General features: G+C 40.2%; 1 protein-coding gene across 6 annotated transcripts in view; it reads right to left on the reverse strand.

Annotated features, from left to right (window-relative positions):
- LOC134671827 (sodium channel protein 60E-like) overlaps positions 1-20,108 on the reverse strand; it is a 110,303-nt gene that overhangs the window by 61,978 nt on the left and 28,217 nt on the right. For all 6 annotated transcript variants that reach the window (XM_063529661.1, XM_063529660.1, XM_063529663.1 and 3 more), the window contains exon 2: positions 3,399-3,619. In XM_063529661.1, the coding sequence (XP_063385731.1) occupies positions 3,399-3,619 (221 nt within the window). The remainder of the gene's footprint in view (positions 1-3,398; positions 3,620-20,108) is intronic.

Raw genomic sequence — 20,108 nt, forward strand, 5'->3', positions numbered from 1 at the left:
AACCAGTGTAGCCACTCCGTCGTCGTCGGCTCATCGCTGTTCATTCTCATTCCCTGGAACCTAATCATCAATTCATCACTCACTTTGCATTTTCTGAGAAATCCTTTTCGCGAATTTTGGAACTTGCACAGGAGATGATATATATATAGTACATTTTTTCAAGATAAAGCGTACACAGATTTTGGGAATGGATCGGTAACGCTTATATGTCACTTCAGGGGTTTACGCGTTAAGAGGCTACAATAATCTATATGTATGTTTGCCACCAACATGGTATACGTAAAAAACCGGCCAAAGTGCGAGTAAGACTCGCGTTTCTAGGGTTCCGTACATAAGTCCGACTCACGCTTGACTGCACATTTCTAATAGGTTTGCATCTATAGGTAAAGAACTATTTTGAGTATTTTTTTCAAAATTTTTGATCCAGTAGTTACGGAGTTAAAGGGGGGGAATGGTCATTTTTTGGGCTATTTTCTCAAATAACTTCGAACCTATGTAGTTATTTTAAAATTATAAAAAAATATGTCCATCTTTGGGTCACTAACTTACATATGTGTACCAAACAACTTAATTGGTCAAGTAGTTTCCGAGAAAATAGGCTCTGACAGACGGACAGACAGACAGACGCACGAGTGATCCTATAAGGGTTCCGTTTTTTCCTTTTGACGTACGGAACCCTAAAGGGTCTCTAAAAGAAGTATGCATAATCAAATAGCACTTTTGCTAATTCACTCGAGCCTTCAATTCGTCAGTGCTTAGAAAGCGATTAGATCGACAGCCTTTATTAAATCGGAACCTGTCACTTGTGCCGCTGACTTGGCAACGTTTCAAGTAAGAGCTAGTCAACGCGAACAACGGCGCGATTCGGGAAATGAATAGATTCACTAGATATGAAATAGTAAAGATATGTGACGTTCCACGGAAAAAGGTACCATTGCCCCGGCTGAATAACGGAGCGGCGTTAATAATAGCGTAAGCGCCACCATAAGGTACCTTTTACCGTGGAACGACACATATCTTTATTATTTCATATCTAGTGAATCTCTAAATCATTTCCCGAATCGCGCCGCAAGTTTGGTTCTATAATGAAATACTCTTGCATGTTAATTCAATTCGAGCTCTTGTTTGCGACGCTAATTAATGTAATTAATGACTGGTAATTAAAAAATACCTAGTCAGAAAACCAAGGCAGCTAAGGCGAGGTTCCTGGGTGCCAATAAATGGGTATTTTATCCCAACCCATATATGGTAACATTCCATTTCTAACCGCAGCAGCACTACCGGTACTGAACGCGTCGCTGTGTCTGTGCATTGTCAATTCTCATAGTAAAATGAACAGTAGTGCAGCTGTCGTTGGAAATGGACTGTCACCTTAAGTGGCATTATAATTCGAGACAAATTATAACTATTATAAGATTTATAAGGAAAAAATACGAATACTGAAATTAAACAGATCCAATGTAAGAACCTACCTACAGCTGCTTTTCGCAATGAACATAACAGAAAACCGCTCGTCACCCGCCGGACTTCCGAGCTACGAGCCGCGCGAACGGTCCGCGTCATTTCACACCCAAATACTGCCTAATTACCATCCACTTACTGTTGTTAAAACGTCGTATTTCTCTGCAAACTCTTCTAACTTACGCCCTTTTGGGGATGGAATGCGCCTTCGGTCTTTATACTTGCCCTAATGGAGTTCGTTTAGACTGACGTTTTGATGTAAACGATATTGCTGGTGTTTATTCTAACAGGAGCGCTTTAAAAGTGTTGTAAAGTCTGTTTTGATTTCACACGAGTAGTAGGTATACTATTTGTTGCAGGTATTAAGGACCGTTCACAGTCATGCGCGAACTACGCCGCGGAATCGTGAATGCGAAGTGTGTGTCGTGGATTTCGCACATTGTACACGCCTTCACGCCTTGTTCCTCGTTTTTTGTCCCGCGACACAGGGGACGTAAATTGCTAATATACTTACTATACTCTTTGCTGTCTGTACAATTAACAGCACATACCAAAGAGTAGTATTAATAGAATACGGTATTAAAAGTCAGTGTCGCGAAATATAGGAAAATAATAAAATAGCGTTTCCGACAACCTAGGTAATTATTACTACAGTAGTAATTACCTACCTAGCAGTGTTTGTGTTTAGCATTATGTGTGCATTTGTGTCTTAACACATTCAATACCACTAAGTGCTACGGGTTACGCTCGTAGCGCGTAGCCACGGTTTCGTCGTATGTAGCGCGTAGTCGCTACGAACAGTGTACCCGACAGTCGGGTTCTTGGTGTTGAATGTGTTAAGCTATAAAAGCTGTGTGAAGCTCAAAAGTCCACCAGCAACAGCAGCAGCCCAGCGGTAACTATTTCTAATCACGGGGTATTTAAGTACTCGTTGTAATTAGTTTTATTCCAGTTAAATTGCCCCATTTTGTTGTAGCACTTTTATTAAGCGGCTTCACGCTTATACCTTTACCTAAGAGCTTCATAAGAGCTTGTTGCTAGGCCTACATGAATAATAGTATATTTTGAGTTTTTGAGTTTAATATAAACTAAGTAAGGGTTGAATAAAATGAAAATGAAGCAAAGCCACTTGCATCGCCGGTCGCAAGCTGTTTAAAGTTGCTATTAATTTATTCAATTACGAAACACGATACGTGCCATCGACTATCACAATTCTTCGTAAGCACTTGTCTCATAGAAACCAGTGTCAGTTTGAGCTCTAAACCCGTGAAAAATACGAATAATCGAGGATCATACTACGCCGGTTGTTTTTAGTCAACGCTGCATAGAAATAAAGGGCTGTAAATCAAGTCTTACACGTGAACGTTTGATTTATCAGTCGATAAATATCGGCTGCACGTGAGATGTGTCGAAGCGGAATAACTGAAACGCTTGTGTTCCGTTTAGGTAACTATTTCGCTTTAATTTATTTATGAGCACGGTTAGTATGAGTTAGTACCTATGTAGTTGGATATGATATAGGTACCTGTGTAGTTGAATAATAAGGGTGAGTGAGAGCGAGGGGTTGGATCGCATGGATTCCACTCCCATTTTTGATAGACATTTGGCGGATTGCATTTTGTTTTCTTCCTTGACTTCTGGGGCGGCAAAATTTATTGGCCCGGAGCGCCAAATTTCAAAATACGCCCCTAAGACACCCCCTACAGGGCGGGTCTGGTAGCCCAAGTCGCGTAATCCGAAGTCCAGCCAGTTCAAGAGCCCCGCATTCACTATGACTTCGAGTGCTCATGGTAGTCAAGGTATGTATTAGATAGGATATGAACCTGAGGCGCTGCTATGTATATAAAAATTACATCCTTTCAGTATGCAGGTGGAGTGACCTCTCCACAGACGTTGCATTGCCTAGTACCTATAATTAAATTACCTTATTAACTTACCAGGCATGATGGACACTGTCTTCAGCGCCCGCAGCACCCTGAACGTCCTCAAGCCAGCGAGGTTCCCCAGGTCCAGGCGGATGGTCGCGTAGCCCGACGTGATCACCACGAAGTCTAGCCAGTTCCACGGGTTCCGCAGGTACGTGTACTTGTTCAGGATGAAGCCTTTCGCTATGCACTTGATTATCATCTCCAACGTGTAGATTGCGAGGAATATGTACCTGGGGAAGAGAGAAAAGTTTGTGGTCAGTGACATTATTTATGAATAATAGCAGTGGAAAGACAGTGACTTCGGTCGAACTCGGCTCCGTTCGGCTCGGCATTGCTCCGAGCAATTATTAGGGCCCCCCCACATCTAGCATCTTTCGAGCGTCAGCGTCTACAACTCTATGGCCGCTGCTCGACGCAACGTCGACGCAACTGCGCAGCGACGTCATTTTCCATAGCGCTGACCAGACGCCGACGCTCGAAAGACGCTAGATGTGGGGGGGCCCTTAGGGTTGGCACCACTTGACTTCCTTTTGCGTGCACGACCACAGATAGGATAATCACTTGAATTTTGACAACCCTAAATAGCCGAAAGGGATAGTGCCGTATATTAGAAAGGGATAGCATGATTCGACCCTGAACCGCTGTCAAACTACGGGTTTGTAGGAAGTGTCCTTTCTGTACGGTAGTACTATTATTTCTTCTGTCATAATAGGCGGTCTACCAACTCTAGCATAAGTTGCGTTCTCGCGCGCGAGTCAATACTTGTTGTATGGAGTCGCGCGCGAGAACGCAACTCATGCTAGACCGTTAGGTAGGTATACATACATATTATGGAAACAAAACAAAAAAAAAACTAGTTCTAAAATATGCAGTTTAACTTTTCGCGGCGTACAGATTTAGGTTAAAGGCAGACCCTAAGCCACGGATATTAATCTCGTCAGTAGACTATTATGTCTGCACTGTAGAAAGTCTAATCCGTCAGTCGAGAGTTGAAGAAACCACAATGCTGTAGTACAAAATCGATTTTGTAATACAGGGGCGACTTCACAAACAATAAAAACATACCAAACCCCTACATGTCCGATTGTTTAATACCAATATTATAGCAGTTTAGTAAATAATTACTACCAGTGTTAAATAGGTACGATTTTTTATATCATATCTTAAAATATCAAGATTGTCATAAAATCTACCAATTGCTGTTAATTCTTGACATTACGGCGCTAGAATAGTACATTTCGATGCTAGTGCGGAAGGTATGTCATTACTTCACGAGTACCGAGACTCGGGACGAGTGAAGAATGACATTTCCGCACGTGTATCGAACGACGTTTTTTAATACCGTTGCGAAAAAATAAGAAAAACATTGTTAATCGTACACTAAACAAAAGTGGTAACAGTGACAGCTCGGTTAGACGTCGTCTTTAAGTATATTATATCTATGGGCGTTTGGCAGCTATTCCGTTCCATTCAGTCAACTTATTAAGAACGGAATTTTCAATATTGAATATTAAAAAATAAACGTGTTATAATGATGAAGAGGTAAGTAATTAAATATGAAATATGTAATATTTTTCGTATTCTTACATTAACGGTAGGTTTTTATGCTGATTACGACGTTTAAAGGAAACTAATATTAACACTCATCAATAAGTAGTCGTGAATTGGAACAAGTAAAAATTTAAAAAAATTGGAAAAGTAAAAAGCACTAGTTCGAGATAACCAACTTTCCGCACGCTAAACAGCTACGTAAAGTAGCACTTTTTGAGCAACTGTATTAAAAAATACTTTTTTAAAAAATACTTTTTTAATACAGTTGCTCAAAAAGTGCTACTTTACGTAGCTGTTTAGCGTGCGGAAAGTTGGTTATCTCGAACTAGTGCTTTTTACTTTTCCAATTTTTTTAAATTTTTACTTGTTCCAATTCACGACTACTTATTGATGAGTGTTAATATTAGTTTCCTTTAAACGTCGTAATCAGCATAAAAACCTACCGTTAATGTAAGAATACGAAAAATATTACATATTTCATATTTAATTACTTACCTCTTCATCATTATAACACGTTTATTTTTTAATATTCAATATTGAAAATTCCGTTCTTAATAAGTTGACTGAATGGAACGGAATAGCTGCCAAACGCCCATAGATATAATATACTTAAAGACGACGTCTAACCGAGCTGTCACTGTTACCACTTTTGTTTAGTGTACGATTAACAATGTTTTTCTTATTTTTTCGCAACGGTATTAAAAAACGTCGTTCGATACACGTGCGGAAATGTCATTCTTCACTCGTCCCGAGTCTTGCCACTCGCCTGCGGCTCGTGGCAAGATATCTCGGTACTCGTGAAGTAATGACATACCTTCCGCACTAGCATCGAAATGTACTATTACGCTCTCTAGTCACGAAATGAAGAGAAAAACCCTACCCATGCTGCCGCTCTGCTAGCCTGCCTGCATGCAAAGGCATGCGTCTACTCTACTTACTGCAGCACACTTATTGTAGCTACTAGTTACCTAGTCTAGTAATATGTATACAGGGTGCTTCCTGTAACAGGAGCAATAAATTAAACTAAAGGCTGTACTCCTCAAACTGACCAACATTTGTTCAGCAACTTTTAAAAATTGTGAATCTTTTCATACAAAATAAATATTAAAACTGAAATAAATGTCATATACTAAGAAAAAATGACCAAGGCCTCCAGTGCTCCAGGCTGGAATCGAACCAGCGTCCTCTGCTATCGCGGCAGGTCATTTTTTCTTAGTATATGACATTTATTTCAGTTTATAATTTATATAGTAGTGTTTCTACTTGATAAAAAACAAATTAAAATATTTCCTGGAAAATAATTTAATTTGTTCAAATACTTCATTGTATAAAATAAATATTGCCTTCAATGTACGCTGACATCAGTGTATTTGACGTTACTTGTCATGCTTTTAACGTAACAAAATTTGTAATACATTGCGTCTTAGAATAAACTTTAAAGTGTAATAAAAAACAAACCATGAGTTATTTTCAAAAGTTGCTGAACAAATAATGGACAGTTTGAGGAGTACAGCCTACAGTTTAATTTATTGCTCCTGTTACAGAAAACACACTGTATATTTTAGTTTGATAACTAGCGGAGCCATAGCTGCCACGACAAAACATGTGGCGATTTAAGTTGCTAAATTCCGTTCCGCTCCGACGTCGGAGTGCATAAAGTACTTTTGAAAACGACAGGCAAATAGAAACTTATTTCACTAAATATAATGCCCTAGCGCAAAACCGCATGAGCATAATATAAATTGTACAATGTTAGAAACAGCTACGGATTCAGTAGGTAAACAAAAATATCCTACCAAATTGATTTTACTATTAGTAGCCCTTATATTTTATTAAGACTTTCGATGTAGGTTTCAAATGATCTATTTCGAAAAGAGCAGAAAAAGGTTTCAACCCTTCGCTTCAAAGATAAAACAAATTAAAGCATAGAAAATCTTACTTAACGGATAAAGGTTGATTTAAAGTCTTTTGTCCTAGGAAATTAATGGAATATCAATTTACCGGAAAAATTCTTAGAATTGAGATGTTTTGATGAACGTTCACCCGTATACAACACAAGCGTTCCTCTAAAAGGTCGGGACATTTTTTATTCATTGTTTGTCCCTTCCAAAGTAATTTCCGTTGAGTTTTGCTACGAGATGAAACAATTGCGTCAGGGAGTGTTGACTGTAATAATTATATAGGTACGTAAGCTTTTGTAAATAAATATACTTGGAATGAAAGGTAAACCTAGCTACATATTTTTAAGGTTCCGTACCCAAAGGGTAAAACGGGACCCTATTACTAAGACTTCCCTGTCCGTCCGTCCGTCCGTCCGTCCGTTCGTCTGTCACCAGGCTGTATCTCACGAACCGTGATAACTAGACAGTTGAAATTTTCACAGATGATGTATTTCTGTTGCCGCTATAACAACAAATACTAAAAACAGAATAAAATAAAGATTTAAATGGGGCTCCCATACAACAAACGTGATTTTTGGCCAAAGTTAAGCAACGTCGGGAGTGGTCAGTACTTGGATGGGTGACCGTCTGACCGTTTTTCTTTTTTGCTTTTTATTTTGTTTTTTTTTTTGCATTATGGTACGGAACCCTTCGTGCGCGAGTCCGACTCGCACTTGCCTGGGTTTTTTTAGTTTATATTTAGTTTATGAGTAAAAAATCATATTAAGTATTTTTAACCTACTATCAACTAAATTGTGTATGTAAGTATTTATTATTAGAACCTGGTCTAAGTCATAACTTATGGGTAACCCAGATACCATATAAGTCAAGCTAGCTTTCGCAAATTTGGCGCTAAGAAGCGCAAAGCGTTATATAATAATACCTACTACACAATCAGTATTTCAAGTTATCCTCGTGTCGCCCAATGTACATTAGGATGTACACTCAGTTTTGATGGAATGTCAACCTTAATTAAAAACATTGTAGGTAGCATTTAATTTGCCTCATAAAATTTTCGTACAAATGAAATTCAACCTAATTGAAAATACAACAAGATTCTAACTTCCTTGGCTATAATTTTGTATGGTGGGAGGCACGAGGATAAAGTCTATAGATGTCTTTTTTGTGAAAATGGAAGATAAATAAATTCTACTTAATTATTCTCAACAACCCAATAGAAAAACATACATTAAACCAAAATATAAAAAAGTAAATACTCTATGATTATAAATTTACTTTTAATTTCCAGCAAAATGAAAAGCCACAAAAAACTCCGTATGAAAATATAAAGCTAGATACATAGGGGAGGCCTATTTAAAGCTTAAAAATCTGATTTGGATTCATTAAACGATAATACCAAGTTGACACGATTTGAAATACATCTTATCTTTGCTCGCATGCCTGCGAGACACGTCATATTTATAATCATATCGATATCAAGTTGACTTCAGATCTTTAACTTCGATAAACCCTCGTAGAGTTGGCCGCGAGGATTTCATGGTTTCGCTGAAAGTTATCTGGCGGGATTATCCCGGCGTTCGGGGGATCGCTTAAAAAGTTTTTATGCAAGCCAATTTCAATGTCGGTCGAGCATTAAATGCTTTGCATTTTGTAGATACTTTTAAATAATAGAGAATTTTGTTGGGAACGTAGTGGTAAATAACTTACCTACAGTTTAAATCTGTAAGTATATTTCACGTGCTTTTATTGCTTAAGTTTATTTTCAAATCTTCGTCAATCATTAGGTCTTTGTAATTTGTTGACCTTATTATAATATCATAAGGTTTTGAATCGAGCCTCTTTCTCGTTAATATCGATTTAAATAGGTAGAGATCTATTTAGCTGTATCGGGCTATATTTAAACACACAAATCCACGACTTTCTCCCACGATTTTCCTAAAACACTTTAGTATTTTTTAAAGTGCTTTAAATTTCTACGTTTCACGTTGAAAATGTCAAGCTTATTTCGAGCAACCTAGTTATGGCCTTGCACTAAAGGAAGGCACTAAAAGTCGTATTTCTGCCACTAAAGTGGATGAGAGCTAGTGCCGTTCTAGTCGCTTGACGAGCATTGACCGTGGAGGGTTGTCGCAAACCAGGGGGCCTAGCTGAGTTGAGAATCGTCCATCAACAAAAGCCAAACAAAAAGTAAAAATGTCGGGACGACAGATGCTACGAAAAATCACGTGACTATATTCACACATTATTTAAGTTTTGTTTGGCGTTTTCGAATCTCGGCAGACCTCGTCGGCGATGGTGGGATAACTTGGACTCCTTTTTGAGAGACTGGCCAGATGTAGCTCAAAATCGGGAGGAGTGGAAGAATAGGGTCCAGGCCTTTGCCCAGCAGTGGGACACAATAGGCTCGCAATAAAATAATAATAAATTGGCTTTTTCCATTAAATATTGTCATCTTTGCTAAGCTCTCAGCACTGGTAGCCTCTCAGCACTGGTAGCACAGGCAGCGACAGTAGGTATCTCGCGTGACAGTACATACCTACTTATATGTATGATTTTCGTTTCCTTTTTAATTAATTAAGTACCTAAGTAATACACTTACGAAGACACCGGTAGAGTAATTCGTAGATCTTGACCAAATATAAATAACCCATCCCATACACTGCGCTTGCGATAAAAAAAAGTAGGTACATATTTTTCATAATTTTTACTTTGGTTGCATTACAAGCTAGCAGGTTCTCGAAAGCAAACATTTCTACAATTGCTAGTTTGCCACTGATTTCGAAGTCACGCCATTATAAAGATAGTTTGCCCGAGACCATTACTCACCAAAGCTCGCTTGAGCAATGGGAATGCCTCGTCTGGATATTCCTGTCCTGCCCGAAAGAGCAGCTAGAGCCAGATTAAGTGCACTACCGTAGAACCACACTACTATAGTCCAATACCTACTGCAACTATGGGCCACAAGTTCAAAACGTATGTACCTAAGTACTCTTTAACCGTTATGAACTATCAGCGCCACTTGCACCATCCCTCTAACCCGGGGTTAACCGGTTAAACTGTTAACGCAGTGTCAAATTGTACTGGTAACCGTGGTAACTCCAGGTTTAACCGGTTACACCCTGGTTAGTGAAGTGAAAGTGGCACTTAGTATTTTTTTTTAATCTGCTCTAAGTCGCTTTGAGTTTAAAATATCAAACATATGTACCTACGAGTAAGAAGAAACTACCTTCCTAGTAGTAGTAGCTGCAAAATTGGATAGACACATAATTTATTCATTCTCCCAAACTTTCCGTTCATAAGCAATAAGATAAATAGAATGGGCATATTACCAAAATATCTACCTCTGAAGTAGAATTCAAACACAGACCTGGGGTTTGACCTGCGCCGAATATAATCCTAGGTATTATCCTACTCGCCATTCAGAACATGCATCTCTAACATTCCATAAATTCACACCTCAAATCCTTTATCAATCTCAGCTACGCCAAGAATACACTTAATATAGCTCTTATTTCGTGATAGTTAAGGTCTAATATTGTTAGCTGGCTAGAATCTGTTCAGCGTCTTGGGGGCGTCCAGCGTAATAATGCAATTGCGCGGGTCATACTCGGGGCTAAACTGATTAGTCGCCCGTGCAAAGAGCTCGTGATCATTTTATGAAGGGGTGAATGGAACACTAACACTTAACACCACTTACAATAGTGCTAAATTAGATATAACTACCTACGTACAGAATTTAATGAATTTTCATTGTGCAACAAACTCAGTCAACCGTTGTTTAAGTAAGTGGATTGTTTTTGTTGTTATCCTGTCTCGTTGTCCAGGGGACAATAGTGAAACAGTTTGTTAGAAGATATGCTGTATCTTTTCTACTAACATGCTTACTTAACTTGCAGCGTAATCGAGCACAGAAAAACTAAAAATAGTACATTGTGTAACATGGGGCGTAAGTTGAATATTGCAAACGAGAGTAAGTTAAATCGCGACGGCTTGCCGGAGCGATTTATAGACTCGAGTTTGCAATATTATTACGCCCCGAGTTACACACTATGTTTTTCACCCCACTTACAAAAAATAAGTATAAAGACAAAAAACTGTTAATTATGGCACTAGAAACTTCATAACTCCCTAGGAAGAACGCTTTTTCTATAACTCCCGCTAAACCTGCGTGCAATTCCAGATTTACTGAGCGAGTGTGATGAAAAAACTTCAAAGACACATCAAAAAAAGCTTGGAATAAAGCCGTTTGTTAAAATTAATTGTGTCTATAGAATAACGTCTTAACTACACTCCAAATCAATAGGTCGCTTTATGTGGACACTTTTATTTATGAGAGTTTTCATTGCTCTTCAGTGTATCTAAACGTATTAGTGGCCAGACAGACAGGGAGAGGGGCCGTAATGATTTTACGGCGAGACCAATGGGGTGCTTAATGTGAGGAGTGAGATTGTGCCTCGTCGGCCTCGCCCGCTTCGGTAGCCGTGATTTACGTCATTGTACTAATTGTTATTGGTAGATTAGGGTTGTTAGATAACGATGAGACGTTTGTTATTCTTAGATGAAGTTAGAGGGAAATCGGGAGCCTTTTTAATTCAAATTAGCGTTATGGTACCATTCCATTTCTGACCGCAGCTGCACTAATGGCACTGAACGCGTCGGTGTTATTGTCAATTTCCATAGTAAAATGAAAAGTAGTGCACAGCTGTCGTTGGAAATGGACTGTCACCTTTAATTGGCTATGCGCGAACGCGAAGTACCACGTTTATTAGCATGATTCGATGCTTATGATTGTCCTTATTGATTCGTGCCATCTAAGTACATGGTGTTGTTTTTTTCTTAATTTTAGTCTATTACATTGCTAGGGGACGGAAATGTATTTTAAACCATTGAAGGTAGTTTTGTTTCTTTTCAAAAATAAATAAATATTCCTTTTAAGTCAAATTCGCTATCTCCATTATTTAGTTTAGAGTACTTTCCCTCTATATTCCGGTGTTAGAAAATTCCAACCTGTATGTTGACAGGTTTAAAACACCAAATTAAATCAGCGGTCATCGTAGACCACGATAACAAAGATTAAGGTCGAGTTTCCATTAACCCGTATGAAAGTAAAGTTGTTAGTCGCCGTGTAGAGACAAAACGGGCTGTCGAGCGGGATTTGAGTCGATCCTGTGACGGATGACGTGCCTTATGTTCCCATTGCGAGTTAAACATTGAGGCGAACCAGCCGGCCTAGCCAAGGTTACAATCGCTATCGCTTCGACAACGAAAAGCTTTATGTCTCTCTATCACTCTTCCATATTAGTGCGACAGTGACAGTTGCGTTTCGATCGCTACGAAGCGTAAGCGATTGGCATGTTGGATATGCGGCCTGGCCGTGTAGCCAAGATGCCAATCGCTTACGCTTCGTAGCGATCGAAACACAGCAGCTGTGTGGACAGCTGCTGTCATTGTCGCACTAATGTGGAACAGTGATAGAGAGACAGAAAGAAGCGTTTCGTTGTCGTAGCGGTAGCGATTATCATCTTGGCTAGGCTGGCTGTGTGACTATCAAATCAAAACAAATGTAATTTAAAGGAAGTTGGAAAGGATTTAACGATTTAATAATACCTACCTACGTACATACAATTCCTTTTAAACTAAGTATAGAAAATTGAAAAACTATTAAAACGCCACTTAGAGCCACCCCGCACTAGCGTCCCGAGCGTCGGCGTCTAGCCAAGTCTATGGTTGCCTAGCAGGTCAGCTGAGCACTCGATTAAGTTTTCGACTCGCGTTTGCTGGATACGCAACAGGAACAACACCCTAAGGTTTAGGACGACAAATGCTGAATTTATCACCAGCCATACCAATTTGTAGTCTATGTTATGCCGAATAAAGCCCACTTTTCCCTGAGATTGATCGGAATCGTTTTCTTCGGGATTGAGATGTAACTAACGTTAAGAAAACGGTTGAGTTATGATATTGGATGAAACGAATTGGATGGGGTTGCTTGATATTAATTGGTCGGAGATTTAAGATTCTCGGAGGCAGTTAATTAATTGGTGTTAAGTGGGCGAAGGGTCTTTGTAGCTTATATATAGTTAGCTGTCCGTATTTATCATTTATATTTGTGTAAGGCGCCTTACATATTAACATGCATTTTTTGCTACTTTGGGTTCTGTTATCTATTTTACATTTATCCAGAGATAGGTAAAAGTGATCTAGATATGCATGCCTATATATATTTGTGAATAGAATAGAGAGGTTAGTAACAGTTTGCATAGTTTGACTGCAGTGCACATAGTTACATAGTTTAAATGATGTGCATACATACTTAGCTTTAATAGCTTTAATGAATATTCAAAGTTTACCCGGGCTTCGCGGTGCATGTGGTGCAACTGGTTGCAACAAGTGCACAAAACGGATCAGAATACCTATCGGTATGGTGCAATCTTTTCGAGCGATGGCGCCATAACCTTTGGCCTACTGTCTAGTAGATGGCGTTAATTTAAATATAAACAAATTAACATATATCAGTGAAAGAATAAATATCAAAGTCAAATGGCGTTCTAACAGTACCAGTTTAAGTTACAGACTTATCTTGGTCTAAAGCCGACCACTGACTAACAGTCCGCCGGACGATAACGGCCGGTCAGTTGTTCGGAACTGTCAAATGTGTGTTCTAACTGACAGGCCGATATCGTCCGGCGGCCTGTTAGTCAGTGGTCGGCTTAACTCTGAGTATAATAGGTATCATGTTAAAAAAAATAAGAAGCCTATTCAAAAGTACCGAAGTCCGAAAGCCAAAATACTAGTATTCACCCAATTTCCCTTGAAAATACGCGCCAACTGCTCTCGTCTCATTAGGCAACCTCGTATCTATTTCTAAATTAGCATTAGAAAAACGACCTTGTGCCGTATGTGTTCAACCTCAGTTTTCATAAAAGGGGTTTTCATAGATACGAGCACTCTGGGGATTCGAGTTAAGGCACTGGTCCCACCGCGAGCTAGTAAGCTATGAGCTATCGGCTATAAACACGAACAAAAGATCTCCCGTGTAAATAAAAGAGACACGGCGATATTTATAGTTACTCGCCCAGCGGTGAGCTATAAATATTTATGGCTCACCGCTGGGCGAGTAACTATGGGCGATATCGCCGTGTCTCTTTTATTTACACGGGAGTGTTTATCTTTTGTTCGTGTTTATAGCCGATAGCTCATAGCTTAGGGCCCGGCCACATGTCAGCAGCGGCAAGGCGGTGCGCGGCGACGCGCGCGGTGCCGCAAAACGGTACGCGGCGCCGCGCGCGGTGCCGCCGAGCGGCGTGCGCGCCGCGTTGCATAGTAAAGAATATAATTTTTAAGAAAAAAAAACCGAGATCTTTGGGGCCCGGTGAAAAATTATGGTAGATGGTGCACTATGTAGAAAAGGAGGTAAAACCAGTACTTTCTAGTAGCATTTCGTTTCCGTAAGGGTCGTAGTCAATGGTCAATGGTGATCAATGGATGCAAAAAGCTAATAATAGAGACGCTTGGAAATCACTAGAGGAGGCCTTCACCTTCGAGTAGCGAGGGGTTCTTACATTATTAGATACTATAAATTAAGTATAAAGATGTTAGAACGTAGAACTGTTTTGTAGAAATAGGTTTATTTAAAAGTGTGTAATTTTTTTTTTTGTAAGAAATATAAGGCTTTTTTATTTTTATTTATTTATTTTATAAGGGTCGTAGTTCTAGCCTAACCTAACCCACTTCTCTGATTGCAGTTCGGTTCTGTGAGGATCGTAGTTCGAACCTAATCAAACCCACTTTTCTAGTAGCATTTCGTTTCTGTAAAGCCCGCAGTGCTAACCAAACCTAACCCACTTTTGTTTGGTCTGTGAGGATCGCAGTTCAAACCTAACCTAACCTACTTAACGGCGCATGCCGTGCGGTGTACGGGGGTATGAGCGGGAGGGGTTTGGCATCATCATACTATATACCTACATTTTATGGTAGGTAATCATAGCGGTTTATTTAGTTTAGGTATCATAGTGATTTTCCGGGTCCAAGGTCCAGGTCTCTGAGTCCGAGTCCGGGTCTGAGTCTGGGTCCGAGTCCGGGTCCGAGTCCGGGTCCAAATCCGGGTCCGAGTCCGGGTCAGAGTCCGGGTCCGAGTCCAAGTCAAAATCGAAATTCGAAATCACCAAACGTGTACTATGCGTCGTTGAAGAGTTCTGTTCTGATCATCATCAGCAGTTCCACTTCATCAAATGCGACAGTTTTTAATGTAAATGCTTGATTTTATGATGAAAATACAGAAAATTCTATACGTATGCCTTTAAGATTTGAGGAGTTCCCTCGATTCCTTATGGATCCCATCAGCAGAACTCGAGCTTGACAGAAATGTGGCTTAAAAACTAAACTTGCTTAGCAAACATAACGAAGAGGACAAATCGCCAAACGTGAACTATGCGTCGTTGAAGAGTTCCGTTCTGATAATCATCAGCAGTTCCACTCCATCAAATGCGACAGAAATGAAAATGCTTGATTTTCTGATGAAAATACAAAAACCTCTATACGCATGCCTTTAAAATTTGAGGAGTTCCCTCGATTTCTCATGGATCCCATCATCTGAACTCAAGCTTGACAAAAATGTTGGTTAAAAACTTAACTTGCTTAACAAACATAAGGAAGAGGACAAATCGCCAAAGGTGAACTATGCGTCGTTGAAGAGTTCCGTTCTGATCATCATCAGCAGTTCCACTTAATCAAATGTCACGTTTTGAATGTATATGCTTGATTTGTTGATAAAAACACAAAAATCACTATATGTATGCCTTTAAGATTTGAGGAGTTCCGTCGATTCCTCATGGATCCCATCATCAGAACTGGATTTTGACAAAAACGGGACCAATGTGTATGCATATACATGCAATCAAAAAAAGAATTTTTAAAATCGGTCCAGTAATGACGGAGATATGGAGTAACAAACATAAAAAATAAAAATAAAAAAAATAAAAAAAAAACATACAACCGAATTGATAACCTCCTCCTTTGGGATTTGGAAGTCGGTTAAAAAAACATACAACCGAATTGATAACCTCCTTCTTTGAGATTTGGAAGTCGGTTCGAAATTCGACTAAGGCCGCCTCCAGAAACTCGCAAACTAAATTGACATGAGTTTGACAAATAAAATGATACCAGGAATCAGGGGGGGGGGACACTCGGAACATAGTTAACGTTAGTAAAGATGGCGGATGATGGCGTCAATTTAGAAAGAAAGAAAAATTGCGTAAAGCAGACTTCCGATTATGCAAACTACGTCATTATATGTGTCACTATAAAATTGATACAATTTTAAGGCATGAATACAACATTGAGAAGGTTACATACCTAGTTTGTCAAGACCTTTCTTTATTTATAATGTTGGTTACTTAGCAACTGTTGTTTACTTGTCAGACCAAAATAAATGTCGTAAACAAATTATATAAGATAATTATTCTCTATTAATTTTATTTTAAAGTGTAACCGAGTAAAAATGGAGCAAGCATTAAATACGAAAATAGGGAAATTAGCCTCCCAATATTACAACACCTGGAGGTTTAAAATTTTTAATAGTGCTCAAGAAAATGCCGGGAGGTTTAGATATTCTCGAACGAAAAATGAAAAATTCCATCGTTAGCGCTCACTGCAAATAGCGATGAAAAGGACCTGTGTATAAGTTCGAAACTATAATAGTGCAATTTTAATTTTGGTCACGACAAACATGTTCTATGACATTCTGCAAAAAATCGTGCGTCTTGATTCCGCTAAAGACTCGTCGTGGGAGGAACTGGAGCGCATATTATGGAGGTACCTGCTTAGACAATGGATATAGAGTCAGAAGCTGCAAGCGGTAGATTCCTGCTATTAATAGGTACTATCTGTATATACCAAATTGAAGGCAATAAAATACTTTACTCATCATCATCATCATCTCAGCCATAAGACGTCCACTGCTGAACATAGGCCTCCCCCTTGGACCTCCATTCGTACCGGTTGGAAGCCACCCGCATCCAGCGTCTTCCGGCGGCTTTAACAAGGTCGTCCGTCCATCTTGTGGGTGGACGTCCTACGCTGCGTTTGCTAGTCCGTGGTCTCCACTCGAGCACTTTTCGACCCCATCGGCCATCTTCTCTGCGCGCAATGTGGCCTGCCCATTGCCACGCAAAATACTTTACTATTACTTACTATTATGTTTCTGTTATATTCATTCCACTCTTTAAAACCTTTTCTACATAATATTAGGTCTACTTGGGCGGTTTACAAGTACATTTTTTGTTTGACTTCTTGTAAACAATTACAGTTATTTGTTACAAGAAACCAATCAAAAAATGGACTTTTAAACCGACCAAGTAGACCTAATATTATGTGGGACGAAAGTACACGTATGGATGCATATGTAGTTGTACACGCACACATACATACTTAGTTTCGGGGGAGAATCAGAGATGGCGCTTTCAAATGAGTTTCCATAAAATGCTTCAAGAGGGCTCTCTTTACCTATTATACTTACTTTACTCTTTGCCAGGAATAGCAAAGAAAAAATAGTCACGGGTATATGTCGATAAATAATATCGATAAGTAAGTAAGTTATTGCAATTACTACCCAAGTCATAATTATAAAGGGGTCACAACCGATTTCGATTTATATGAATGTGACGAGAAAAGTGGTTGATTCAATTGTAAGATTGTGAATTACATAATTTGTGATGTGACGTTACCGACCAAATCAGGAGGTGCGGATGCGAAACTGACAAATCTATCCTAGAGTCGGACCAAGAAAAGTCTGCAGCGGATTTAACAGCCCGCGAGTGTAAGTGTTATTTATACGTCATAATTTCATAAAATTTTGATGTTTAAAATAACACGTGCACTGCGTGGGTTATCAAATCCGCTGCAGACTTTTCTTGGTCTGACTCTATGCAGGTTTGGGGGCAAGTTGTTTATTTCAAGAGCTCAGTTGTCGCCATAGGGGCTGTCCATAAATTACGTTATCGATTTTTGACTATTTTTGACCCCCCCCTCCCCCCCTATAGTCATCCAAAAATCATGCTTCAAATGACCCCATTTCCTCCTACTTCATGCTACCGTCATCCGATGCCCAGACCCCCCCCCCCTAAATTGAAATGACGTAATTTATGAATAGCCCCATAAATTTAAAATTGGTGATTTAATTTAATACATGTGGCCAGTAGATGACACAAATTAAATGAGAAATTAATCACATTGTACGAAATATTTCCCCGTCAGGGCCGGCCTTGTTTTGTATTTTGTGCCAAAATCACTGTTTCTATGTTATCACCTAACTTGTTATTCTATTTGTATTTGTAAGTTTTCTTAACAAATGAAACAAAATAAATAAATATCTATTTAATTCGACAAAAGCCCTGGAGTTGATGGTATTATGACAGAAGCACTGATCTTCGGGAAAACAAGCCTACTAATTCCTCTTACAAAATTATTTAACAACATATTGAAAACAGGAAAAATACCCCAACAGCTGCTTCATTCAAATATTATACTTCTGTACAAAAAAGGCGATAAGGCCGACATAGGCAACTATCGGCCAATCAGCCTTGTATCCCATGTATATAAAACATTTATTAAAATTATTGAGCGTCGCATTGCAGGGCAACTCGACCAACACCAACCCCCCAACCAAGCTGGCTTTCGTCCTGGGTTCTCCACCACCGTTCACCTCCATACAATCAACCAGATCATAGAAAAGTTTACTGAATTCAAAATTCCCTTATACCTAGCATTTGTAGATTACACTAAAGCATTTGATAGCATCACCCATTCCGCCATAGTAACCGCTCTTCAAAACCAAAATATTCACCCCACCTACATCAGTTTAATTCAAAATATACACAGGAATAGTACAGCAGACATAAAGCTTCAGCACTCCGGTCCGTCGTTCCCTATCCAGCGAGGCGTCAAACAGGGTGATCCGCTGTCTCCAAAACTATTCACTAGCACCCTTGAAGAAGTTTTCAAGAGCTTGGCGGTTTCCTGGGAGACTAGAGGAGTAGTCGTCGGCGACAGAAGGTTATCGAACCTTCGTTTCGCCGACGACATCGTTCTCTTTGCTTCATCTGAAGCCGAACTTCAGCAAATGCTCCAAGATCTGAGCAACGCAAGCCTTCAGGTTGGACTTCAAATGAATCGTGCAAAGACGCAAGTGATGATCAACAGCAAGAAACGTGGGGTTGCGGTAGACGGGCAGACTATACATTATGTCGACGAGTATATTTACTTGGGCCAGCTAGTCTCTTTCAGCAACAGGCAAGACCAAGAGGTCGGACGCCGGGTCGATAACGCCTGGAAGAGCTACTGGTCCATGAAAGAGCTAATGAAGGGAAATCTTCCACTGTCACTTAAGCGAAAACTCGTCGACATGTGTATACTGCCTGTCCTAACCTACGGTGCCCAAACATGGTCACTCACAGAGAACCAGAAGTCCAAACTGAAGGTTTGCCAACGCGCTATGGAGCGCAGCATTTTAGGTGTTAAAAGGATCGATCGCATCCGGAACACCACGCTGCGCTCCAAAACTCGCATTGCTGACGTCGGCAAAAAAACCGCCAGGCTCAAATGGGACTGGGCTGGCCACGTCTATCGTATGCATCCGGATAGGTGGGCTAATATAGCTACCAAGTGGATGCCGACGACGAAGCGTGGGCGGGGCAGGCCCAGGCGGAGATGGCGGGACGACTTTGACGCCTTCCTTAACAACTGGCCGAAGGAAACGCTAAATCGGAAGTCATGGAGAATCAGGGGAGAGGCCTTTGCCCAGCAGTGGGACACACAAATAGGCTAATAAAAAAAAATCTATTTAATTACAATATGTTTATCCAATATCCTTGTCTTTAATAATAAATTAATTGCACAATTTTCGAAATACCAAGTAACAGTTGTAAAATAACTTAAATAAGCAGAACACGTGTGAAGGGATCCGTGTCTGCCATGTCTGGTAGTCGAATTTTATTCTTATGCAACGCGGCGCGCACGACGCTCGGCGGCACCGCGCGCGGCGCCGCGTACCGTTTTGCGGCACCGCGCGCGTCGCCGCGCACCGCCTTGCGGCACCGCCGGGCGGCACCGCTAAATTTTGCGGTGCGGCGTGCGTTGCCGCAGAGCAGTTTGCGGCACCGCAGATTTTTGCGGTGCCGCGCCGCGCGGTGGCGGCTGCGACGCACCTCTTACATGTGGCCGGGCCCTTACTAGCTCGCGGTGGGACCAGTGCCTAAGGCGGAGTGAGTCG

The sequence above is a fragment of the Cydia fagiglandana genome, chromosome 16 (assembly GCF_963556715.1).
Source record: "Cydia fagiglandana chromosome 16, ilCydFagi1.1, whole genome shotgun sequence".
Lineage (NCBI taxonomy): Eukaryota > Metazoa > Arthropoda > Insecta > Lepidoptera > Tortricidae > Cydia > Cydia fagiglandana.